This window comes from Typopeltis vanoorti, chromosome 8, assembly GCF_054136105.1.
Source record: "Typopeltis vanoorti isolate ZY-2024b chromosome 8, IOZ_Tvanoo_1.0, whole genome shotgun sequence".
In the NCBI taxonomy this organism is placed as follows: domain Eukaryota; kingdom Metazoa; phylum Arthropoda; class Arachnida; order Uropygi; family Thelyphonidae; genus Typopeltis; species Typopeltis vanoorti.
Genome location: NC_143556.1, coordinates 25456185 through 25483969, shown reverse-complemented (window position 1 = coordinate 25483969; position 27785 = coordinate 25456185). Strand labels below are relative to the sequence as shown.

Below are 27785 nucleotides of genomic sequence, written 5' to 3'. Positions count from 1 at the left end.
AAATTGTGTATATTTCATAGTAATGTAAATAATTGTCATTTGACTTTCTTGTTAAAAGAGTGCTGCCTGTTTGTTTATTTACAACTGCACTGTTTCTAAAATAAATCGGACTTGTTGAGCGGGAATCTAAGTGAGTGGGCCAAAGTGTGAAATTAAGAAAAAGAATAGACCACGAATGTTTGTGAAAGTTTTAATGTAGGAATTTGTGTTAGAGAAAGAGAGAGAGAGAAAAATCTACCAGCCGTATATTTGAGTTCTTTTTGCTAATCAAAGATATTATTGGCACAGTATCATTTTAAATAAATTTTCTAATATCTTAGGCATAAGACTCGTAATGCGAAAGGTAGATAAACATAGCACGTAATAATATAAACGAGAGATTCTGAGAGAGAGAAAATGCACACAGCAAATTAGAATAATGGAGAATAAAGTATAGAGTAAAAGACATGAAAAGTAATTAATAGAAATTACAAGTATACAAAGTTAAATAATAATAAAAGTTTACAATGTCGCAGTAACGACTGGATAGAAAAAGTAGACATATAACAAAAGCACATTGTATGCATTTCATTTATTTGAGGATAATCAAAGTGTATCTGAGTGTAAAATTTGAGTGTATCAAAGAAATCGAAGATGTATCATTTTCACAAGATATGGGAAACGGATTTTTTCTTTACAATTGTAGATAGAAAGTGTTGTTGTTTGATTTGTAATTCATCTGTTGCAATTCCAAAAAAAAGGTAATATTGAGAGACATTTTCGATCACTACACATAAATTATGAAGATTTTCCCAAAAATTCCGAAATACATCATCATCATCATCATCAAATTCCTGCCATGTACCCTCAAGGGGTGTACAGGATATGATAGTACTACATGAAAAAAATTACATCATTACTAACTTCCAATCTATAATTTTCCTCCAAATCAGTCTGTTACTTGTCAAGACTCAAACATTATCAGATCTTATATTTCTATCGTCTAAGGCACTTTGTACCGTATCAATCCACCTATATCTTGGTCTTCCTCTGGATCGTTTTCCTGCCAACCTGGCAGAGAACACTTGTTTTGCTAATCTTTTCTCTCCCATTCTATTTAAGTGACCATACCACCGGAGATTAGCTCTGCTAACGCATTCCTGGATGCTGACAATGTCAAGTTCTTTCCTAATATCCTCATTTTTAATATGATATTGCCATTGATGCCATCTGTTCATGCCTCTAATCTTTCTCAGGACTCTCATATCTGCTGACTCTAGTCTTTGGTCAAGTGTTTTACTTCTGACCCAGCTCTCAGATCCATAAGTTAAAACTGGTTTGAACACTGTCTTGTATACAGCTAATTTAGTGTTCCGACTAATTTCTCTCTTATTCCATATGAATTTATTCAATTGACTTTACACCATACCAGCTTTGCTGAATATGTTGTCTATTTCTATATTTAATTTACCATCTTCAGTAAAAATTGTGCCTAAGTAGCTGAAATGTTTTACTTGTTCCACAGGTTCTCCATTCACAACACAGTTGACATTTTCAGTGATTCTGCCTATTTTCATTGTCTTTGTCTTTTTATTGCTGACCTTCATACCATATCTATTACAACAGCAATTCAATTTAGTCAGAGAATCTTGCAGACTTGTAGCAGATTTATTTAGAAGTATAACATCATCTGCATAAAGCAAAGAGCTGACATTAACATATCCAATTTTGATATCAGGTTTAATACCGCTTTCCTTCATAATGTGATCCATATAGATAATAAATAACAGAGAGGATAATGTACATCCTTTTCTGACACCAAATTTATCATTAAACCATCTCATTGTACTTCCTTCAATCCTAACTGCTGACTTACAACTCAAATAAAGACTAAGTATTGCTTGATATAATACCCCATTGACACCACATAACTGTAGCATACTGAATAACTTCTCTCTTGGCACCTTGTCATATGACTTTTCCAGATCTACAAAACTTAAATAGAGATCTTTGTTATATTCCCATGATTTCTCAACAATTTGTCATAAATTGAAGATCTGATTCTGACAGCCTCTATTTGGCCTGAATCCAGCTTGTTCTTCACCCAGCTTTTCTTCCACAATTCTTCTCAACCGTTTCTCAAGTATACATGCATAGATCTTGCCAGGAACACTGAGTAGGGAAATACCTCTGTAATTCTCACATTCAGTTTTATTTCTCTTTTTATATATGGGTACTATGAGAGCTCTACTCCAATCATCGAGAATTCGTCCCTCTGTCCAGGCTTTCTGAACTATGCAGTGCAGCCACTGTAAGACTTTTAAACCACCATACTTCAGCATTTCTGGTCGAATATCATCTACACCTGCTGCCTTTCCACATTTCAAGCCTTTGATGGCTTTTTCTACTTCAAGTATGGATATGTATTCCTGACTGCATGCCCGGTCAGTGTTTTTTACTACTGTGCTGTCATCACTGCTTGTTTCATTTAGCAGTTTTTCAAAGTAATTACTCCATACTTCAAGGATATCTTTTTCTCCTGTTTTTATGTCACCTTTATCATCTCTAACTCCTTTTACAGCACTCTTTCCTCCATTCTTAAGCTTCTTCAACAACCTCCAGAATATTTTGCCACCTTCTTGATATTTATTTTCTATATTCTTGCCAAAGTCCTCCCATGACTTTTGTTTAGCTAGTTTTACACACTGTTTAGCTTTCTTACATTTATCTCTGTATTCTGTAAGAGTAAAAGCTGACTTATTTGAAAGGAACTTTTGATATGCTTTCTTCTTTTCTCTCACTGCCTCTTTTAACTTCCTGTGTCCACCTGGGAGTTCTAATTTTTCTATCCTTGCAGACAACTTTACCACATGCCTCTCTAGCTGAATCAATCAGGGCTTTTTTCAAGGCTTCCCACTGAATCTCCAAGGTTTGATTCCTGTTCTCAAACTCTTTCATTTTTTCTTCAATAATCTTTGTATATTTTAGTCTACAGTTCACATCTGAGAGCTGCTCAACTTTTATTCGCTTTAAAACTTTCTTACATGTTATTCTTTTCAATATGAAATTCAATTTTATCCTGCTCAAGACTAAATAGTGATCGCTTCCAATTTTGAAATCCTTTGCACACTCTGGTGTCCTGCACCAGGGAGAAAATATCACTATCAACAATAACATAGTCAATGAGACCTTTCTTATTCCTTGCCTCTTCTCTCCATGTGAATTTGTGCACATTTTTATGTTGGAACATGGTGTTAGTAATAACCAGTCCATGTCCTGAGCAGAAATCCAACTGATATTTGCCATTATTATTAGCTTTGCTCTTTTCTCCAAATTTTCCCAAAATATTTTTGTGTGTCTCACAATCATTTCCTACTCTGCTATTTAAATCCCCAACAATGACCAACTTTTCCTTTTTCATTGTGTCAGTTGCTTTCTCTAAAGCATCAAAAAATTCCTCCACTTCTACCTTAGTAGAACCTTCTGTGGGACCATAGGCACAAATAAGTCTCATTGTCCAGTTCCCCATTCTCATATTTGCCCACATTACTCTACTTCAGACTGACTGCCATTCAAGAAGATTAGCCTCATATTTTGTGTTGAATACTATGGCTACTCCTTCTTTTCCTTGTTTGTCATTGCCTGAATATAACATTTTGTATTTATTGCTCAGAAAGATCTCGCCAGTTTTTATCTGTTTTGTTTCAGTCACCCCTATTATGTCGATCTGGTACTTATCTAATTCCTCAGATAGCTCCATTTCTTTGCCATTCAGGCTTCTTATGTTGATAGTACCGATCTTTAACTCTGGTGATGTTGAGTTGGGATTTGTTTTCAGATTTGTTCCAGTAGCTGACTTTTCACTGTTTGACCTGGTTCCCTGGCGAAAGCAACGGGGGCCTTGTTTAACCGGGCGACGCCCCAGCCGGCATGAAATTTTGTCATGTTGTACCATCATTTTTTATTTTGGTTTAACCATTAAGAATACAATTTGGTCGGCTAAATCCCAATTTGCCAGCCCATCCTCGTTCGTTCAGTATCAAAGTAGATACCCAACAGGGTGCACCACGAGAAGGTGAGGATTGGACATTAGGTTAGAAGCCCTGGTCGGTTCTCCACATTCCTTTAAAGGCTATGTGGAGGTCTCCTCTCAGTTATTCAGCTTTGACCCTTATTCCGAAATACATAAATCAAAAATTATAAATTTAAAGGCAGGACTTTCTGGACAACAAAATATAATTTAGAAAGTAATAAATAAGCCAATATCAGTCACTATTGCATCTTTGAAAGTGTCATTTATTAGCAAAAGCAAAAAAGCAGAAAATTGCGTTTTCATTACAATTTGATGAATCAAACGACTTCACTGATATTGCTCAGTTCATGGTATTTATTCGCATGGTATTTCAAGATTATTCAAGTAAAGAAGAACTTTTGAAAATTATACCATCATTGGGAAGGACTAGGGGAGAAGACATTTTTTCGGCATTTGATGAATTTGTGAAACAACACAAACTTCTGCTTTTTAAACTTGTGTCTATTACTACTGATGGTGCTCCTGCAATGATAGGTAATAAATCAGGCTTCATTTCATTATATAAAAATGATGACAAATATCCAGATTTTTTAACGTACTACTGTATTATTCATCAACAATACTGTGTAGTAAAAGATTAAACACAAAAGATGTTTTGGATATTACATTTAAAATTGTAAATTCTGTTCGAGGAAAAGCCCTGCAACAGCGGTTATTTAAATTACAGGCAGATGATGATAGGGAACTTCTGTTGTACAATAATGTTCTCTGGCTCAGCAGAAGTCAATTTTTAGAAAGATTTCTTGTATTAATTAACGATATAAAAATTTTTCTTGATGAAAAAGGCGATATTTATCCACAATTGAGTGATAAAAGATTGTTGTTACACTTAGCATTTTTAGTAGATTTCTGTATGAAATTAAGCAATTTAAATTTAGAGTTACAAGGTAGAGATAAAAATTTAATTGACATGTTAAGTTCAATAAAAACTTTCCAACAATACTTACTTTTATTAAAGATAAATATAAATGACCGCGAATTTAGACATCTCCCATATTTATTAAAATTTTTTGAACAAAATAAAGAAATGTTTTACTGTGATTTAAAAGAATTTATTCGTGAAATAGAATTAGTTGAGGAAGAAATAAATTCAAGAATTAAAGATTTTAATAAAACTGAAATGATTGTATCTTTTATCAATAATCCATTTCAAGAAAACTTGAACATCACAGAAATTTCAAATAAAATTAGTGGGCTGTTTGATATAAACCAAGCTGAAGTAGAACTAGAGATAATAAACATTCAGAATAGTTTATATTTAAAATCAATAAACAATGAAGTCATTTGGAAGTATGCACATGAAAAATTCCCAATATTAACTGGTATTGCACGAAAAATTCTGTCCTGTTTCGGATCGACATACTTATCATCCGCTTTTTCAAATATGAACGTCATAAAAAATCAATTAAGAAACCAAATTACAAATGATCATTTGGATGATTCTGTGATTGGCCCCTTCTTCATATCAACTTGACTATGAAAATATTGCGAGGTCCAAACAATGCCAAATTTCACATTAACTTTTTTTTTTTAATCAACCAGCATTTCCTGTAACTTGCGAGTTTGTAATCAATCTGTTGTTTTTTCTAACTTTGGTTTTCCAAAATAGAGAAATAAATATTTTATTCCAATATATATATATATTTTTTTGTTGTATTAAAATAATTAAATGTGATAAATAAATTTTTAAATACACAAATAAAGTTTTTAGTTGTTTATTTGTGCGTAATCAGATATCAGGTTGGGGGAACGTGATCTATATAAGAGAGTAGATTGCTGAATAACTTATATATAAGAGAGTAGACTTTTTATAGGAAAGTAGCGCGTGTAGTAAAAAAGGTTGAATGCCACTGCCATATGGGAAATGGACCAGGCTGACTGGAACTCTTTTCTCCATCTTGCATAATTTAAAACTACTATAGTCAGTCAAACACCTATCAATGAAGCAGTAAAGTATGTAACAGACTGCAGTGTCCAGGTAGTAACAGTCTCCATTCCAAAAGCATCATCTCCATTTCCACTCTATCAAAAGTCTTGGTGGAACTCAAAATGGCAAGTAACCAAAACATGGAGCATGCGGTGTATTTTGTAGATACCCCCACCACATTGAACTAAATAGCTTTTATGCATGCTCAGGCCAAAGCATGTTATGTGAGATGCCAGAGTCAAAAACAATCTTTTGTCCAATTTACCTCATCAATTAATCAAATGGCCTGTGCAAAAATTGTATGGGATAAAATTCGGAAAATGAAAGGTAGATATAGAAGGTCGAATCGTTAATGTTATTGCTGATCCCAAAGATATTGCAGACACTTTGGGAGAAAATTTTGCCAGAATCTCAGCAACAGCTTCGTATCCTCCTGAGTTTTTAATATTGGAACAGTAAGAGAAACAATGACTGAAGTTTTTTATCAATGGGCTTGAGCCATACAATCAGGCTATTTGTTAATAATGAGCTAAAAAGAGCTTTTTTACTGTCTCGCTCTAGTGCAGTAGGCTCTGATCATTTCGTATATTACAAAATGATAAAACATCTTCTGTGGATCTCCTTCTCGTAATATAAAACAGAATACTTGCAGAGGAGAATTTCTGGATTCTTGACATAAGTCAGTTGGCATTGTTATCCCTAAACCAGGAAAAGATCTAACACAAGTAAATAATTATTGACCTATTGCTCTTACCATTTGTCTTTGTAAGATATTAGAGAAAATGGTTAATGCTAGACTTCTCTGGTACTTAGAAAGCAGTGATCTTCTCTCCAATACACAATGTGCCTTTCACAGACATCATTCAACTTTAGAACATTTGGTCTGTTTAAAAACGTTTATAAGAGATGCATTCCTGAAGCACGAACATCTGGTTTCAGTTTTCTTTGACATGGAAAAAGCTTATGACATATTAAAAGACATCTATAACCTAGGTCTCAGAGGACACCTTTCTGTATTTATGAAAAACTTTGGCTGGGCAAACTTTTCAAGTCAGAGTGGGAAGTATACATTATCTCTGCCATATCATCAAGAACAGGGTGTTCTCCAAGACTGTCTTAAATGTGACACCTTTTGATATCAACGTTAACTCAATCACTGAACAGCTTTCTCCCATTATAGACAATGCACTGTATGTTGACTTCACAATTTACTGTCACTCTTGTAACATGGGGATAATTGAAAAACAACTTCAGCAAGCACATGATCGTTTCTCTATGGGCTCAGGTTTTCAACAGAAAAAACCATCTGTGTACACTTCAGTCAAAGATGCACTGTTCACCCAGAATTAAGAATGGGACGAACTGTTATTCCAGTAGCAACAGAAGCTAAGTTCTCAGGACTCATCTTTGACGGAAAACTTACATTTCTTGTACACATTTGTCAATTAAGAGAAAAGTGCAAGAGAACACTGAATCTTCTTCGCAATGTATCCTCTACTGAATGGAGTACAGATCGATTTTCATTGCTTTGTCTTTGTTCAAAGCTGGATTATGGGTCTCAAGTGTATGGTTCTGCAAGGTCTGTGATGCTTGGATTCCATCCATCATCAGTATAGAGATAGCTACTGGTGCCTTTCGCACATCACTCACTCAAGCAAAGTCTTTGTGTTGAAGCAAATGAACCTGCTCTATCACTTAGACAGATACAATTGTCTCTTAATTATTTCCTAAAAATAGTCTCTTCCAGAGCATGCTGCATGGACTAATCTCTTTTCTCTACATTGTTAGACTCAATATCACACGTGTCAGATATCCTTTTAGTATGTATTTATAAAGAAATGTTAAAGAGATTATGGAAGGTATTGGCATGAATGTTGACAACATTGCCTACACCAAACATAACAGCATGTCTGCATGGCAGGTTTGCACTCCATCCTGCAGCTTCTCACTTTGTCGAATACAGAAGCCTTATACTCCATCTGTCTACCTGCAATTATTTAATGCACCCAGATCAGCCCACTCTGATTTCTTGCCCATCTATACTGATAGTTTCAAGATTAGAGATCTTTGTTGACTGTGTTTCCTGACATTACTATCTCCGACCAGATCCCACCCGATTGCAGTAATCATATAGCAGAGTTGCATGCCATTCATCTTTCACTTGTACATATAAAAAAAACATCTACCAAAAAAGAAAACCTCTACCAAAAGTGTAGTTTATAGAGACTCGTTGAGCTCTTTACAGGCTATCTCATCTCCAATATATAATCCACATCCAGTGCTGTATGAGGTGTTACACCTATTGTACAAAATGTGAAAACCCTTAATTTTGATGTTCAGCATCAAAATTCCCATTTTGATGCTGAATTCCCAGCTACATTGGAATTAGAATTAAGATAAATGAGACTGTACATGCAGCTGCTAGATCAGCTCTCACTTTTTCTGCATACAGTTTGACAGTACCATATACAGACTACAGGACAGTTTATAAGATCAGAGCTAATTGTTCAATGGCATCATCATGGCAGGAAGTATTGACAAATTGAATCCCATCCTAGGCTCTGCACAGGTAAGTCTTCTTACACATTCTTATTTACTGAGGGCTGATGACCATCCTGTGTGTGAAAAATGCAATATGTATCTTATTATTTGTGATATTCTGGTGGAGTGCGAGCACTTTACACAATAGAGGAATGAAGTTTTTACCTATTTACAAGCCATATACACTCAGGCAGATGTTATCAGACTCAGATAGACTGCATAATGTTTTTAACCTTCTACAAAGAATTAATTCATGCAAACATATTTGACTGTAATTTTGTTTATATGAAGATACTGCTTTGCTTAACTTTTGTGCATATTATTTACTACTTTATCTTTGACTATTTATATACTGCTGTAGCTTTTGACCTTGTGTATTGCTGCAACCCTTGCTGTAATTTTATATATATATATATACTGCATTGCTTAACTTAATTTTTGTACATAAATTAGTAAATAATGTGTCTTTGACTATTTATGTATTTCTGTAACCTTTGCTATGGTGTAGTATGACTTTGCTGTTCTTGTGTCAATAAACCAATCATCCAGTATTTTGACAAAGTCAAATCTATCATCAGGGAATGAAAAACATACATGTATGCAGGCATTACACTAAGTAATGAAGATGAAGTATGTCATCTGAGAGCTGGGCTAAATTGGGTATCCTTGGCTGTTGGGTTGAAGTGCAGAGAATGAGAGATTCTCATATTTGGGGCAGTTTCATGTAACCAAATTTGTTGAGGTTAGGATAGTTTTATAATGCAGAAGCAGATTCAGGGAATGGTCTTTTATATTTATATTTGCTGCGATTGAGTAGTGGTTTTTTCCTAGCATATTCTGTGGTAGGTGACTAAAGTATGGTCAGCAAGTCCTGAGTGGCTGTAGTGATTGAAACTGTTCTATTCCTTATGTTCAGCAATTCTGATGTTGGCTGTTCTGCCTGTTTCCCCTTAGTAGTTACAACTACAAGGGACCTAGCTGGTCTTTGGATTCTAATATTTTACATGGTCTTAGGTAGTTGAAATGTTATATTTTAAGATTTCCGTTAAATTTTTGGGTGTGCCTTGGATATATGGAATAGTGATAGCTTTGGTGTAGTTTCTGTTCTGGAGAGGGAACCGAGTGTGGGTTTGTAGGTTTAATATTTTTTGGATATGACAGGAATTGTAGCCATTGGCTAAGAGGGTTTTGTGGAGATGGTCAAGTTTGGTAGAGAGAGAGAGAACATCTGTGCTGAGAGATGTTTGTACAAGTTTATTAGAGAGAACAGTAGAGTATCTGAACTAATTAATTTATCCCTGTTATATAAAGTTTTAATAATTCCATACTGTTGGGGAGGTGACTGTTTGTGAATATATTTTTCATAAACAGAAAATGTCAGGAATTCATCAGGCTAGTGTGCAATTAGTGTCTAGGAAGGAGAGACTAGGCACTGATTGACACCAGCAATGTTGTTGTTTCCTTTTTCTAATGTGAACTGATCCTGGGTATTGATTGTTTCCTTTCTATCCTTCTCATCCGTCCTTTAGGATGGGTTGAATCCCATCCTAATGAAGGGGGGGGGTTACAATGAATTAATGCAGCCGACTCATCATGTTGATTGTTTAGGTGTGTTAAGAATATGTTGAGAGCATGCAGCCAAATGGAGAAAAACATCAACAATGTGTAGCCAAACAGTAGGGCAGAGTTTAGAGCTTTCTCTTCAAATGTTTCCATGAAGAAATTAGCCAGAGGAGGGGGAAGTAGAGAGCCCATGGCTTGCTGACCATGTTTTAAACACCTGGCATAGAATATGCTGAATGGTTAGTGTATCTGTTCTCCAGTCAAAAGGCTGCAGGTTCGAATCCCGCCATGGGCTTGGATGTTTGTGATTGTCTGTGAAAATACTAGTGGTAGTGGTGGGCAGTAGATGGCGTTGGCATAGTTGTGGTTCATTGTAATTGTGGGTGGTGGAGATAGAGTTGTAGAGTAGATGCCCTCCCTTGATGAGTCTTTGGACTCTCTGGAGGTATCAAGTAATAAATAATAATAATAATATGCTGGGGAAAAAAGCCACTTTACTCCATTGCAACAAATATAAATATGAAAGACATTTCCTTGAATCTGCTTCTGCCTTATGAAACTATCCTAACCTCAACAAATTTGGTTGCATGAAACTATCCCAAATTTGGAAGGCTCTCATCCTCCTCACTTCAGCCGAGGATACCCAATGTAGTCCAGATGAGGGCACTATTTAGGACTTTAGACCTACTTTCAATTGACATGTTTCATTTTCATTACTTAGCATAGTGCCTGTGTACATATGCTCATGTTTTTTATTCCCTGGCAATTTGACTTTGCTGAAATATTGGAAATATTAATTCAATTTATTTTTAATACAGTAGTCTATGTTGTAATATCCTTAAAAAAATATCGCTATGAATAGTCAGTGCATAAGCCCTACCACCAGACTCACGTTGTTGAAAGCATTAAGAACATAATGGGAAAATTCATTGTTAAGCATAACTTGTGCTTAAGAATGACTGTCTTCTTATAGTTAAGATTAATAGTTTAAAAGATTTCCTGTTGCTTCAGATGAGCTTACTCTTGATGACATTACTCTTTTAATAGTAATGTCTTAATTACTTCATAATTCAAGAAGGATAATGTTTAGATATCATAAATCCAGAGAATGTGAATTTATGATAAACAGAGGTACATGGAAGTAGCTTTGCATTAGGAACACTTACCTAATAATGCATGTCTAGGAACAGATCCTTCATGCATTACTTGTTCTCTGCAGCAACTATGTCAATTCATGCTCATTCTGCGGAGAAGGATCAGCAGTTCTTGCATTCTATTCTAGCATATACCACACATTTTCAATTGGGTTACAGTCAGGAGAGTTTTGGGGCCAAGACAATGTGGTGAATTCGTTGTCATGTTCCTTCAACCACTCAGTAGTTGTATGAGCCCAATGACAAGGTGCATTGTCCTGTTGAAAGATGCCAGTGTTGGTTGGGATAGACCTACTGCAAATATGGATGGAGGGCTAACAGGTACATGTAGCGTTCACCATCCAGTTTGGGGGATGATAACCAATGGATTTAGGGCTTGCCAGGAAAAAGCCCACCCAGACCATAACACCATCTCCACCAGCCTGTTGAACCCTAGCTATGCAACCAGGGGATGGGCTTCATGCTGTTTATGCCAAATATGAACCCAGCTATTAGCATGGTGCAGCAGGAAATTGGACTCATCACTCCAGACGATCGTCTTCCATCTGTCGAAGGTCCATTGCCGACATCCCTTGGCCTATGTGAATCATTGTTTGCAATGCCTTGCCATCATCATGGGTACCCTTGTTGGTCTCTGACTGTGGAATCCAGGTGAAGCAAGGTACTGCATATGGTGCATGTTGAAAGGGTCAAACTGCCCCACTGTTGCATATCGTTGCTGATACCAGTTGTGACACCCGATGCTTACCTCTAGGATCAACTGCTTGTGACCGACCAACAAGAGTTCTTCTGCTGGATGTCTGTTAATCCAGTCCTGGTACACCCTTGATACAGTAATATGAAAGCAACCAACAAGTGTGGCTGTTTCCGTAATACCAGCACCTGCCCCCCCTCTGAGCCCCAACTATCTGCCCACAATCATATTCACTTATATTGCCATATTTCCCCATTACTGGCAAATGTTTACTGATTACATACAGAGGATAGGTGTGCCCATTTATAGTGCATTAATGACTGTGCAATATGTAGGAGGGAGGCAAGGTTTAGGAGAATTAAAGGTGACAGAATCAGATGTGTATCAAGTGTTGCTTGGGTTAGATATTAATAAGACTGTGTCAGTGGATGACTTACCACCACGTATTTTTAAAAAATATGCAAAAGAATTAGCCATGCCCTTCAGCTAGTTATTGAATGAAAGTTGCAGCAGGGAAGGTTCCTAAAGAGTGGAAAGAAGGCAAAATAATACATCTCCACAAGCATGGTTTGAGAACGGAAGTTTCCAATTACACACTAGTCTGTATATCTGCAGTCATGATAAAAATATTGGAAAAATTGGTTACAAATAAAATACAAGATTGGGTTGATGGGCATAAGATTCTCTATGGTGGTCAGCATGTATTTGTGAATACATGCTGACCACCAGGTCTTGTTTTAGCAATCTACTTATGTTTTATGATAAGGTGATGAATGTGTTGGATATACAGTGATATTCTTGGACTTTGCAGAAGCATTTGATATATTACCACATAAGTTCAAGCTGCAGAGGAATGGAATAGATAGTATATTGATTAGATAGATTGGTTCTCCTAACAATACCAGCAATTGCATGTCATGGAGCAGTGTCTCAGAAAAGAAGGGTGAGCAGTAGCATGCCTCAGGGTTCTGTTCTTGGGCCCTACATTTTAACTTATTTGTTAATAATATTTCATGTGGATTGACTGGGGATCTTCAAATGTTTGCCGATGATGCAAAGTTAGGTAGAATTATCAGTAGTGCTGGTTGTTAATTTTCTATAGCAGGGATTCTCAACTTATGGTATGTGAGCCACTGTCTTACTGGTACATCTAATATCTTGAATTAAATATAGTGGTATGCCACTGGAAAAGGTTGAGAATTCCTGCTCTATAGGAAGATTCGAATAGACTTTTAGCTTGGACAAATGAGTGGAATTGTAATTTTAATATTAATAAATGCAAGTTGGAATATAGAGATATAAGGCTACATACTGCATTGGTGGAGCTGTACTTCAGGAAGTGGATGAGATTCGGGATCTTGGAGTAATGGTAGACAACAGACTGAAGTTCCAAGGGTACATCGCAAGTGTTGTAAAGACTGCACATTGTATTGCTGCTGTAATAAAAAAGTACATTGACATGTAGGGATAAGGAAGTAGTGGTGCCTCTATATAAGGCATTCGTCAGACCAATATGCTATTGTGCTCAGATTTGGGCACCTGGTTTTTATTGTGATGTGGAAACACTAAAGAGGATCCAAAGATGGATGACTAAAGTAATAGGATTCTGGAGTGTTGGTTATGAAGAGCGTTTGCGGGAATGTGAATTACAGAAGTTGGTGGATAGGAGGGAAAGAGGAGATATGATAGACACCTTCAAGTTGGTTAAGGGATTTTATCACATTAATACAGAAGGAATTATAAAAAGAGTAGATGTTAAAATGGAAGAATGAGAGGCCATTCCTGAAGTTGGCTAAAGATGTGGTGAAGTTTATGCATGGAGAATTGTTGGAGAATGGAATGCATTGTGAATGCAGGTAGTGTAAATAACTTCAAAGTTCATTATGATAGACATGTTGCTGGTTGAGTGCACCTCCTAGATGAGTCTGACTCCATGGAAGTTACCAAAATAATAATAAAAACAAGAATATAATTTCTTGTCAAGTATAGTATATTAAGTATAGTACTGTAATATAGATAATTATTATAACAGAAAACAGTTGCCATAAATGTATATCAGATGTCAGAAAATTTTGATACAAAAAATTTTAGATTGGAAAACAAATTCTTTATATATGCTGTTGAAATTAATTATTAATTTTCATTTTTCCTGTTTTTGATGCGTCTTGAAATGCTGCTTAAGTTTGTTGCATTGTTATGGGTTAGGTATACTCATCCTATGGACTGCATGTTTGAAGCTTCTGATATGAGATTATTGCATATTTTCATATCTTAAAAAAAAAAAAAAGTTCAATTTCCAGTTTTTGCCTTTCATAATTAGTCTAGATTTTCTGATAGAAAATAATAAAGACTTCAGTTATGTCTTGGACTCTCAAAAATTATTTAGCTTGCTATACAACTGAATTTGATCAAAGTACTAGTAATTTTTTTGTAAATTTATTTTTTTACTCCATATTAGAAATGGAGTAATATGAAACATATTGGACAGTTCCAATTTGTTTCATTTCATTAAGTTGAAACATTATATGGCATACAAATATTCATATCATTCTGTTCTGATTCAAATATTATTCCACATTTTAATATGAATGTGCTGTTTTCACTTCTCATAGTGACTGCCATAAATATTTTGATTTGGTGGCATCAGTTTGTTATATTTACTTTTCTTTCAGATATGCAGGTGTAAACCTAGCTGATCAAGCTGCTTATGAACTAGCCAGTAAAGGAATTGTTCGTCCTGCTGATAAATCTCCTACACTTATTTACAGCATCAAATGTACTGAGTTCAAGTTACCATATTTTACACTTGGTAAAGTATTTCCTTTTACATCTGGGTGTCATTATTCTTTGAGATTGTTTAAAGACTCATAACATCTATGCATGTATAACAGATTGAAACTGTACTAAAATATAAATCATATATTACTGGAGCCCCTCTAACTCATTTGGTATAGATGAAGCCCTTTGGTTGCAAAGACCGAGATGGGTTTAAATTCTATCCAGGATGCAGAAAACCTTTATCAGGGCTTTTCAACTGAAGGTGAGTTGTCTGGTCTCATATGAAGGTAACAGGATTCCCCATCCTAGAGCTCCCCACCACATATCTGCAGACATATAGTCTGTAGATATGTGGATAGATGAGAAATGTATGGATATAGTATTATTTATACTTGCCAATAATATCTGCAGCAAAAGGGCTGGGGTCATATCCCAACTAGGAGGGGAGTATATTCTTTACTAATTCCAAAATGATGGATAAGGTACCCTGGATGGATCTCCTAACCTGTGTGTATTGTATTTTTGTTACTGATTGCATATGGATTAGATAATAGTTAAAAAAATAAATAAATAAAATAAAAAAAAGAGAGAGAGACATCCTACCTTCTTAGGAAAATCAAACTTTAGGAAACACATGTGCATGCCATTGAGACTCATCCATTCGGCAACCATTAATGAACCTTTGGACTCTATTTTTATTGTTTTCTGCATTTTGATGATGTTCACTGGTCTTTGTCAGACTTAGGGGGAAAAAGTTAATTTTGTTTTTTTAATCTAACTGCTCCTGCCTGCAAAAACTGTTAACCTATTTCATTTAGTACCATGGGTGGGCTGTGGATTAGATAATATAGAAACCCTGTTCTAGAGACCAGACATGCAACTTTTTCAAGCCACTTCAGGTCAGGTCCTCAATCAGTATGATGGTCTCGCACTAGGCAACAAAAATTAGTTTTACAAACATCCATGCTAAGTGAAATTTGAATCTATGACCTGTTGATTAGAGAGAGAGAGAGAGCTAACCTGGCTCCACTCCAGTCAACAGGTTGTGAAGACCACTTATAATGGCTCTTAAAACTGAAAAGGAATCGAAAACTAAATTAGAAATACATAATAAAACTTACTAACACCAAGAGGGAAAAAAATACATTTATTAAACTCGCTAATATTTTGCTGGTAACTGTTGAAACAATTGTTTCTACAATTACTTGGTTTAGTGCTATGTGTCTATCACAGTTATCATTGTGCTCCGAAGATGCTGGGTAGAAAACCAGCAAAATATTAATGAGTTTAATAGATGTATTTTTGCTCTTGGTATTAGTTATACTGTTAAACTTTATCATAGATAATGAACAACATCTGAGCCTTTCTTTAAATAATATTAGAAATTATCAAAAATAAAACAAGGGTGGAAGAACAAATGAACTTGCAGAAGAGTATGTTATGGCCCCTTTTTTTTTACTTATCATATTTCTGTCTCTGTGTGTCTCCATTATTATGAAGGGTGTATCACTTTAATGCTAAACAAACCAGGATGGACTGGCAATTTAGGACACAGCTGAAATTGTATTCTATATTGGATGAAACTTATACATGTGATAGTAAAAGATTACCCAATAGCATGCCAATCGGGATGTTCCCCAGTTGTACAAGGTCTCTGCTATTTTTGTTAGTGAAAACCAGGATGAACAATGAAAAAGTCAGATACTTAAACAATTTTAGCAGAATTGATGATATTCACTATCAGTTTAAAAGTGGGGCTAGCAGAATTAGAGAAATACCATGTTGATAGAATCAGTGTTACTGGGACTGAGAAGGCCAAAGCAGGTGACATCCATCTAAATCCATGCTTTGACCATCTAAATAATATAAGATGATTTACTCAGGGAGAGTAGCTATGGTATATTTAACATTGTACATGAAAGTAAACTTCTTGAATGAAAGTCAATTTCAAGTAGAGTGATGTGAAGAAATTAATAATGGGACTTATTTATGTTTGGTCCCATGGAAGGTCATAGTAGAGAAGAAACTTGGGAATTGGAGTTATTAGAAGGAAATTGACATAAAAGGAAAATCTAGTTCTTGTTGGAGACCTAAACAGTAAGAAATCAATCCCAGTCATTAAGAAATGTTTGGGAAAATTTGGATGAAAGAGTTGGGCTAAAAATAATAGCATGTACTCGTTCAGTTTCTGCTCAGGACATAAACTAATGCCATGTCCCAACATAAAAATTTTGTGTTGACACAAATAAACTCATGTGGAAAGCATGCACATAAAACAATAAAATAAATCTTATACTATTGTTGCTAGTGATTTTTTTTTTTTTTTCAGACTGAAATAAGGAGTATTGAGCAAGATAAAAATGTGTATCTCATTGAAAAGAAAAATTATATGATTTTGAAAATAATTAAAGCTAAACAACTCTCATTCATGAGCTGAGTGGTTAGTGTATCTGCTCTCCACCTAACAGCTTGCAGATTTGAATCCTGTCATGTTGCATGGATGTTTGTGATTGTCTTTAAGCAGTGGTGTAGCTGGCGGGGGGTCTGCCCCTGGCAGCACTTTGAACCTTATCCTATATGTCGCTTTGACTTTTCGTAGCATTTTTGGTGTGTATTGAGAGGGGCAGCAAATTCAGGGATCGCCCTGGGCAGCAAAAGCTCTAGCAACGCCACTGTCTTTAAGTGGTAGTCTCATTGCCTGGTGTGAGACCACTTTCCCTCTTATTGGAGGCCTGAAATGGCTTGAAAAAGTTCCATGTTTGGTCTCTAGAACAGGGTTTTCAGACTGGATAAAAAATTAGTTATAAAATAAATATAAATTATAATATAAAAAATTATAAAAGTCAGTAGAAATAGGGAAAAAAAATTCCTCAGCCTCTCCATGATATAAGTTTACAACCTTTTGTGGGTGGGAGTCATAAGAAATGTGAACTATAAGCTCAAATATACAACTATCATTGGGTAACAAGTAAAAGAATTTGAAAACAAGAACAAAACCTTAGAGATAGAGTGGAAGAATATGAAGTTGATTGACTCAGCCAGGCAAGAATGTGTTGAAATTGTGTGCATACATAGAAAAATAAGAACTCTTTAATACAGGAAGCTAAAGAAGTAGTCCATAAAAAGAAGAATCATACAAAAAGTTCCTAATTAAGTTCTTTGAGAATACAGGAAAACCTTGGAAAGCCCACCTTTTTTTTATAAGACAATTAATACACTGATGTGGAAAAAAGTTCTTAATAGAAACCAATTCTGAAATGTTAATGGTGTTAATCTCATGTTTTGGATTTATACATAAAAACAAAACAAAAAAAAAAAAAAACTAACATTTTTCACTGAATTATGCTAAATCAGCAGTATTTTATAATAAAAACATTTCAGATTCCCTTTTATCTGTAATGTAATGCCTCATGCATTTATCTGAGTACATCCATATCATCCTTAAAACTGTGCTGGCCTTTGCACAAACTTAGTGTTTCAGTACTCTTTTGCAATGGCTTTATTTTATGTGGAATATAACTGAATGATTAACCATGCAACCAGCCACATGGATAAAATACATCACTCTGCATACACTTCGTATCCATCATATATTTCAATGTAATAGCAATGGTATTACAATTTTAATGCACTTCGCATCCATTGTAATGTGTGTTGCATCCATATATAAATTCATCTACTACATCGTTAATCCATTATTCAGTGTGCCATAGAATAACAGAGAAGGAGAGCAAAGTATTCTTTCATTTTAGTTAACTTGTCTGTGCTGTTAGATGTGCTATTGCATTTCTGGCTACTTATTATAAAAAAAAAGACCATAATTTGGAATCTTTAATTTTTGATATAAATCCCTTTTCACATTATATCATATTGTGAATAAACTATGATGATATTTTCTAAAAATTTTATTGATAAATGATACAAATAGCCTTTTGAAAAGCATTGGCTGTTATGCTATAAGTAGCCTAATGTAACTGTAGAAAAATATAGTTTTTTTTTCCAAAGTATGTGTAGAAGCTATTCATTTTTGTTATTTGTATGAAGGACTGTATTCTCTTTTCTTTGGGTTACTTATCTGTAAAAAAGATTTCTTATTTGCTACAGTATGAGGATTGCTCTGTATAAGGTGAAAGCTAAATAACTGAGAGGAGACCTCCACCTCACCTTTCAGGAATGCAGAGAACTGTGGCTTCTGACATAATGTCCAATCCTCACCTTTACATGGTATGCCCCTGTAGTAGGTAACCACTGGGTACTGAATGATAAGGATGAGCTGACATTTTGGCATTTAGCTGCCAATTGTACTCTCTGTTGCTTAAACCAGAATACATCATGATATTTTGTTCCACTGGGGTGTTGCCTGGTTAATCAAGACCCCTCTATTTTCATCAGGAAACAAGGACAAACAGTAAAAAGTCAGTCAGTTCTTTTTCTTCAACATCTAGAAGAACAAACCCAATATTCAAAGAATTGAAAATAGAAACTATGAACATAAGGAGTATTAATGGAAAAGAAACCAATTTTGCATGAGGTCATACTAAATAATTATAGAATGTTATATTTGATATAACATTCTATACTTAATAACAATCAAGGAAAGGAAGGAATAGCAATAGCATTCAACACTGTGTGAATTTGTTACATCTGTTATTCAGTATAGTTCAATAATCTTGGACACTTGCACTAGATATGTTTAGGAGTTCGACATCTCAAATTCTAATATCAAGCCTGATGCCACTTTCTTTCATAATATGATCCATATAGATGATGAATAAAAGGAGATTTGTTATTTGCATCCTGATTTTACATAAATCTTCCTGTATTTCTTTCAATTTTAACTGCTTACTGACAATTTAAATGTAGGCTATGTTTTGCTGCATATGATGTTCCACTTACTCCATATAACTATAGTGTTTTGAAAAGCTTTCTCTGGGCACTTGCCCAGAGAAAAAGGCTGTATGCCTTTTTCAGATCTAACAAAACAGATCATTGTCATATTCCCATTTTTCAACTCTTTTGTCTTAAAGTGAAAATCTGATCTTGACCTCTATTTGGCCCGAATGCAGCATGATCTTTCTCAACCTCTTTTTCAAGTATGATTTTTTGGATCTCACCTGGAACACTTGGTAGAGAAATTGATCTGTAATTCTCACATTCAGCTGTATTCTTTTTTATAGATGAGTACTATGAGATCTTTACTCCAATCATTGGGAATTCAACCTTCTGACCAGGTCCCTCTGAATGATGCAGTATAGCTACTGCAAAACTTCTATATTTCTGGTCAAATATCATCTACTCCAGCTGCCTTTCCACATTTTAAGTTTTTGATGATTTTTTTTTCTACTTCAACTATTGATGTGTACCCCTCTTTGCATTTCTCTTGAAAATTTTCTAGTACAGTTCTGTCACTACTTCTTTCGCTTAAGTCTTTCAAAGTAATTACTTAGACATATATGATATTCTTATCTTCAGTTTTTCATGTTACCTTTATTATTTTTGATTCCTTTAACAGTATACTTGCTTCCATTTCTAAGCTTTTTCAATACCCTCCAGAACATTTTGCCACCTTTCTGATATTTATTTTCCACACTCTTATCAGTCTTCCCATGACTTGTTTAGCTACTTTTAACATAGCTTAGCTCTCTTACATTTTTCTCTGTATTTGTTAGAGCATCTGCAACTTATTTGCTAGCTGTTTGGTATGCCTTCTTCTTTTCCACAACTGCTTCTTTAACTTCTTTTGTCTACCATGGGATTCTTATTTTTCTATTCTTGCATACAACTTCACCGCATACTCCCCCCTAGCTGAATCAGTCGGTGTCTTCTTCAGAGTTTGCCACTGAGACTCCTAGGTTTGGTTTTTGTTTTCAAATTTTTTCTTACATACTGTTCTTTTCAATGTGATATCCATTTTTATGCTGTTTAGTACTAAGTAATGGTCACTTCCAATTTTGAATCCTCTGTGCATTCTTGTATCCTGAACCAGCATTATGATATCACTATCAACAATGACATACTCAACAAAGCTTTTCTTATTTCTTGCAGCTTCTCTCCATGTTAACTTGTGCACATCTTTATGTTGAAGCATGGTGTTAGTAATGACTAGTCTGTATCCTGAGCAGAAGTCCAGTAAATACTTACCATTATTAGTAACTTTGCCCTTTTCCCAAAATGTTCCTATGTGCTTTTTGGGATTCATTTCCTATTCTGCTGTTCAAATCCCCAAGGACCACTTTTTCCATTTTATGTCAGCTGGCTGTTCTAATGACTCAAAAAAAATTCCTCCACATCTTCCTTAGAAGAACTTTCTGTGGGATCATGGGTACAAGTTTCATTGTCCATTTCCCCATTTTGAAGTTTGCCTACATAACTCTACTTGAAACTGCCTTTCAATCAAGAATTTATCTTCATGTTTGGCGTTGAATGCTATTACTAATCTCCTATCAACTTGTCCTTCCTTTCCTTCATCATTATTGCCTGAAAATAACATCCTATACTTATTTTGTCTTTATTGTCCCAGTAATACCAATTATCTCCACATGGTACTTTCCTAATTCTTCTGCAAGTTTGATTTCCTTTCCATTAATACTCTTTATATGGATGGTTTTATATACTTGTTGGGTTTATCATTCTTCTAGATGTTGAGTTGGAGCATGTTCCAGTAGCTGACTTTTCGTTATTCACCCTGGTTTTCTGACGAAAACAGCGGGGGCCTTGTTTAACTGGATGGCACCCCAGCCAGCATGAAATCTGATCATGTTGTACCAGATAGGTTGATAAATATTATACTAGTTTTAAAATCTTTATATTCTGCTGCATTATTCTTTTTTTTTTGGTGTCAGAATGCAAATAGAATTTATGAAGTCTTCTGGTAGTATGCATGTGTTGTATGTATTCTGCATTATTTCTATTAAAAAAAACTGTTTCTTTTTTTTTTCCCCTGTTGTTTTATTTGTTGATAGGAGATTAATAATAGTAATTAATAAATAATAATGCAGACTTAATCATGTTGTATACTATCATAGTAACGTACTCCTTGAGGGTACATATCAGGAAATTAATGATGCTACAGTATGATAATTTTATTATCTGTACTAGGCCTTGGCTTTTATTTGCTTGGTATCAAGAGCTCTCTTCACTTTTCCTTAACTTTGTTATCTCTATGTATATACAAATTTATTGTCTGTGATTTTATGATTATTTTTCATCTTATGTATTGTTGTGACTGATTGGTTAGATATAGTCTTTTGGTCAAATTCCTATTCTATTTGTCCTATTTTTATGAAATATTTTTAGTCATTTGTATTAAATAATGAAATTTCTGTTGCAGTGATTAAGTAATTTGCAGACATAAGGATAGTTTGGTTAGCTGAGTGGATAACATCTCTTCTTACCAGATGACTGACTCTGAGCATTAGCACTATCTTATGGGATCTAAGGTCAATACAACTACTGCTAATGGTTTAATAACAAACACTACATGTTTTTTTATTAATGAGTTATATGATTGGACTCAATCCATGACGATGCAACAAGTACAGGGATATAGATACAAAAAAGTGAGAAAGCAAAATGAACCCCTTTGCTGTTTCACTTTATTACTTCAAAATGTTACTCTGGTTTGCCAAGTGGATATCATCTCAGCCTTCCAGGCTGCAGATTTGAAATCCCTGTGCTATGAATGTTTGCAAAAGTACTTATTTAAAGTGGTAGATGATTTTTCAGCATCTGGTGTGAACTGCTATCCTGCTTATTGTAGACCTGAAGTGGCATGAAAGAGTACCATGTTTGAAGGCCATGTTCTCAGCCTGCTAACAGTACTGATCAAATTGTTATAAGAAAATACATGCTAGTGCCTCAGTTGGAGATTGCATTATTATCATTAATCCAAAGCAATACGATTGCTATCTTTGGCAAGCAGAAAGCCCAACATGCTAGGCAGGGCAATTGGCAATAATACTCTTGGATCTAATGTTGGTGAAAGCTAAATATTAACGTTGAAAGTTTTTTTGCCTTAGTTCTATTATACATTAAAGATACCAAGAAAATTATATACTTGGTTTTAATCCTTTACCCAAGAAAGCAAAACAATGTTTTGCACTTGAAATATATTCACGTCTCAGCTATTTGTATATAGAGGCTGATGACTTCACATCACTCACCTTAGTATGTATCCCATAATGCAAAGCACCTTTCCGATGTAAATTGCTATGCATTTTAGTGACCCTTCCCATTATGCATAGCATTTTACATGTCTAAAAGGGTGTGTGCTTTACATTCAGTGAATGACATTTTCTACAGCAGAATGCAACATATCTGCATTGATTTGCCTCACATGCTGTCTTTCAAGGTTGCTAAATCAGGAACATATAAATGCATAGCATATTTATATGCTATGCATTTCAGATGGTCCCACAACCAAAGTCACACGGATTGAGATCATGTGAATGAGTGTGTACAACAAATGCACAAACTGTGTTCTGTGAAGTGTTTTTGTAATGTTTGCTGTACTGGTAATCCAATTTGAGGTGGTGCTCCGTCCTGCATGAATATGGTAATCAAGGCATTTTCATTGCTGCAGTTGCATAACAACAAAGTTGTGGCATCTCTTGATGCCTAACAGCAGAAATGGTACAAGTCACCAGCCCTGTCAGACAAAGTTGACAGGGCCAGTGACTTGTACCTTCAAAAAAGTAAGGACTGATAATAAACGATACAGTGAAACCACACCACATTGTGACTTTTGGTGAATGTAAAGGGATCTGTGGAACACGAGAGTTATTTGCAGCCCAAATGTAGCAATTGTGTAAGTTAATACTACCATTCAGATAAAAATGTGCCTCATCACCCCACAAGATCTTCCATGGCGATGCATCATCCACCTCCATTCGAGCTAAGAACATCAGAGCAAACTGCAGTCGAGTTTCTGCCTCACCATGAAGCAAAGCTTGAGTATGGGTGATCTTGTAGGAGAAAAATCTCTGCATGTAACGCATGATTTTGCACACAGTTGAGTATGCCATGTCCAGTTGCCTTGATATTGCCTGCCCACCACTTGACTCTTGTGCATTATTCATTCCATGTTCCACGACAGTATTTGCAACTTTGTCAACTTGAGGAATAATCCATTTGCACCCTCATCCTGGTCTCAATGCTAAAAATATGCTATTTTCAAATTGCAAAATTATTTTTCTAAGATTTATTGTCACTGGACCTTTTCTCCTATCCTTCAAACGCCCAAATTCAAGAAACACAGCATTAGCATTACTGTGTTGTTGATAGTAAAGCTTGACTAGTAAGGTGAGATCATAGCACTTCAGTCTTCTGTATATCCACCAGCTCGTCAGTAGAAACAGTGAGTTTATGCACACGTGCAATTCTAGCACCAATTATCAGCTGGTGGCAGAATTTGTACTTTTTGTAAATAAAACTCTCCATGTTCCAAAATACACTATAGGTTTGCAAATAACCTTTTGTAGGTAGGAGCAACATAAAAAAAAAGAGTATGGTCCCTCCCAATCCTCTGTGTTCTGTAGTAAGTGTACAAGTTCTGCCAGCTATTTCCTTTTTTTTTTTTCTATATCAATACATTTTCTTTGTTTTGTTTCTTGTATATTTTTATGTTTTACAAGTGGTAAAAAGGTGTATCACTTCTGCACTGAGTATTTTCCCGAGTCTGGCTTACACTGATTTGATTAGTGACCCTGTCCATAATGTTTGGCAATATATGTGTCTGAAAGGAAGTGTCCTATGCATTATGGTTCACTAAGGTAATTGATGTGAAGTCAACAGCTGCTATATACAAGTAGCCTAGTCATGGAGATGCTTCATGCACAAACTTTGTTTGCTTACACTTGTTAGAATGTTAAATAGGAATATAATTTGTACAATTTACCTTGTAATCAAGTGAAAAACTATCTACATATACTTTTAACTTAATTTTGGCAAGCTATATTGTCTTTCAAAAACACTTGGAAAGGCTTGTGTTCACTGTAAATGTTATTTATTTTCACGGTATTGATGATTACACATGATAATAAGAAAATATTTATTAACTTATGTTGGAGGCTTAATGGATTGTACACGGCACTCAGAAAGGATTAAAACAGAATTTAATTCTTTCTATATTTCATCTGTAATTGAGACATCTTCAGGCTTTAGTGTCACCCATGTGGTTGTTATTTGTATATATGTTACATTAGTTTTTTTTGTAATTCCTGAAGATGTCTCATTGACTGAGATGAAATATAGGAAGAATTAAATTCTGTTTTAATCCTTTCTGAGTGCTGTATACAATCCATTAAGCCTCCAACACGATGTCCTCATAGCACTTAAGCCTCTACACATGGATTTATTAACTTATTTGGTGATATTTTGCTGGTATTATATCTAGCATCATCAGAACATAAAAACAAAAACAGTGTGTCAAAGTACAAAACAACAATTTGGTATAACAGTGGGACTAGTTTAGAAAAATTGTAACAGACAACACAAGGAACTAAAGTCCTAATTAGATGACATCTATTTTTGAAAAAGAAAAATATTAATTAGATCTTAAAATGACTGCCTCCCAGATTTTTGGTAAATTTATACAGCTATAAAAACAGTTGAGGTTTGGAGTATGTTTTAAAGCTTCTGTTAATTCCAAAAACAATCTCTCTGACTTGTGTAATGCTTTTGTTTCTTCCAATTGATCCTATGTGAAGTGGCATCCAAGGCTTGGCCTGCTAGACTCAACTTGTCATAATGATAGTGCTGGATGTATTTTTTATGTTCACCAAGGTGGATGTCAACAGTTCTTCCTGTCCGACTGGACTTATTCTGGACAAATAAGTTAATAAATATTATTTTATCATCAATACCGTGGACATACAATGCGCACATTTTTCTGTGTTCTTTAGGCTATTTCAGTTTGATTCTTTGAGTGTGTCTTTTAAATGTCTAGATAATGCTTGCTGAAATGTTGATGTGCAAAGAACTAGTTTAAATAATTAAATTATTTATTTCATTCCTAATACAGTAAACAGGAATTTTAGACCCATATCATAAATCATGTATATGGAATTGTGAAACCTACAGACATCCATAAATGATATTTGTTTTAGCTGTATCATCTTATACGTAGTAGTATTTTTAAATGATCAAATATTAATCATTCTCAATATGCATTTGTAAGAATGATAAAATTGTAAAATGTGGATGTTTTTCTTCAGGTATATTTATTCTTATTTCTTTTTCCTTTATTGAACAGAGGTATATTGCATTAATGAGGAAGAAGAGTACTTGACTTCACTGCTGAATAATATTGCCTTGAAGCTTAAATCCTGTGCTGTATGTACACAGATAACTCGGACAAAATATGGTTATTTCAGTGTTGTTGATACTTTGCTACGTAAACATTGGACATTGCAACATATTTTAAGCAACATTCTCCACTGTAGAGAGTTACTGAAACCACATCAGATTTTGCCAGAATCATCTCATTTACAACATGCAGTTTTGGAAAGGAAAAAACATAACATATTAGATCAATTAAAAGATGAAACTTACTAGAGTTTATGTAATTTAATGATAAAATTTGTTTTTGAAGGTATAATTTCAAAAGTTTAAGCATTAAGAAATAAAATTTCTATTTAAATTCACAATACTGTGATGTGGCATTTCTTTTCAGATACTATTTTTTTAGCAACATACCAGTGCTTTAGTTTGTTTTTACACCATTAAATGGATATACTTGATAAAAAAAATAATTGCACAGTTGGATGTTCTCTCCATGTGAATTTGTACACATATTTATGTTAAAATTATTGTGGTGTTAGTAGTGACCACTCCCTGTCATGAGAAATACAGCAGATAATTGATATGTCCAACCATTGATTTATCAGTAACTATGGGGTGGTGGTGAGGATTTCGGAAAAGTTAGTAAAAGCTTGTATTACAGAAATGAATTTGCAGAGAATCTGTATACTTTGCAATGAATAGCTTGGGTTTACTAAAAGAGTCATGTTTGAGTAATCTTATAATGTTACCATTGAGTCAGACAAAGGGAATGGCTATGCCATGATACTTTTGGGTTTTTCTAAGACTTTTGACAGAATATAGCATCGAAGACTGTTGCATAAACTGGAGAATATGGGATTAGATTATAAGAAGATGGGTGATTGACATCAAAACGTGGTACATGAGTTTGCAATATTTAGGTGACCAGTGGTGTACCACAGGGATCAATCCTTGGTCCATTGTTATTTAATCTGTATATTAATGACATTGGGAAGGATTTGACAGGTGATACAGCTGTTTGTTGTTGATGCAAAGATAGGCAGGGTAATCAGGAATGCAGCTGATATGCAGAAGTTTTGAGAGTGGTGGGATTATGCAAGAAGAAACCGATCAGTCTAGGGATCTTAGCATTTTAGTAGATAGGAAATTGAATTTCAAGGGCCATATAACAGATTACAATGCTGAAATGAACCTTAAGTCATCTTGCCTCTTCATAAGGCTACAATACAGCCTAACTTAGATTATTGTGTGCTGGCTGGTCTCTGTAGTAGTGATATATAGATAATGAAGACTGATTGAGAATTTGTGGACTGCAGACACTGTAAATAGGAGAAAGAGGGGGTGATATAATTGACTTATAAACCTCTGAAATATACAGTAGCAAACAAATTAATACAAACAAGCCGAGTTTTTGTTTCAGTTCACTATTTTGATTGAATGTTGTGTGTTTTAACTGTCTCTATGATGTTAATTAATAATGTTATGTTTTTAGTCGTGTAAACAAGTTGAGATTCATTTTGTGTAGCTATAAAATGGATACATCTCCAAGAAAACTTTCAAAAACATGTACTCTTTCTCAGCACACATCCATGACTTGACAAATTGCCAATGAGTGTTAGTTTGGGTACTGTTAATACGATGTTTCAAGAAGTTTAGGGAGACGGGTACCTTTTCTCCTGGCAAAAAAGGAAAACTACACTTACATACTCAAGATCATTTACTGGTTAGGAAAAACAAAATGAATCCAAGATTGTCTGCTAGAGATTTGGCAGCTAG

The 27785-nt window shown here is 34.9% G+C and overlaps 1 protein-coding gene across 2 annotated transcripts in view; it reads left to right on the top strand.

Moving 5' to 3' along the window:
* Nucleotides 1-26374, top strand: part of LOC150103862 (pseudouridylate synthase TRUB2, mitochondrial) — a 106159-nt gene extending 79785 nt beyond the window's left edge. For both annotated transcript variants that reach the window (XM_090396565.1, XM_090396566.1), the window contains exons 7-8: nt 14624-14760; nt 25981-26374. In XM_090396565.1, the coding sequence (XP_090252691.1) occupies nt 14624-14760; nt 25981-26282 (439 nt within the window). In that variant the 3' untranslated portion in view covers nt 26283-26374. The remainder of the gene's footprint in view (nt 1-14623; nt 14761-25980) is intronic.
* Nucleotides 26375-27785: the final 1411 nt, after the last annotated feature.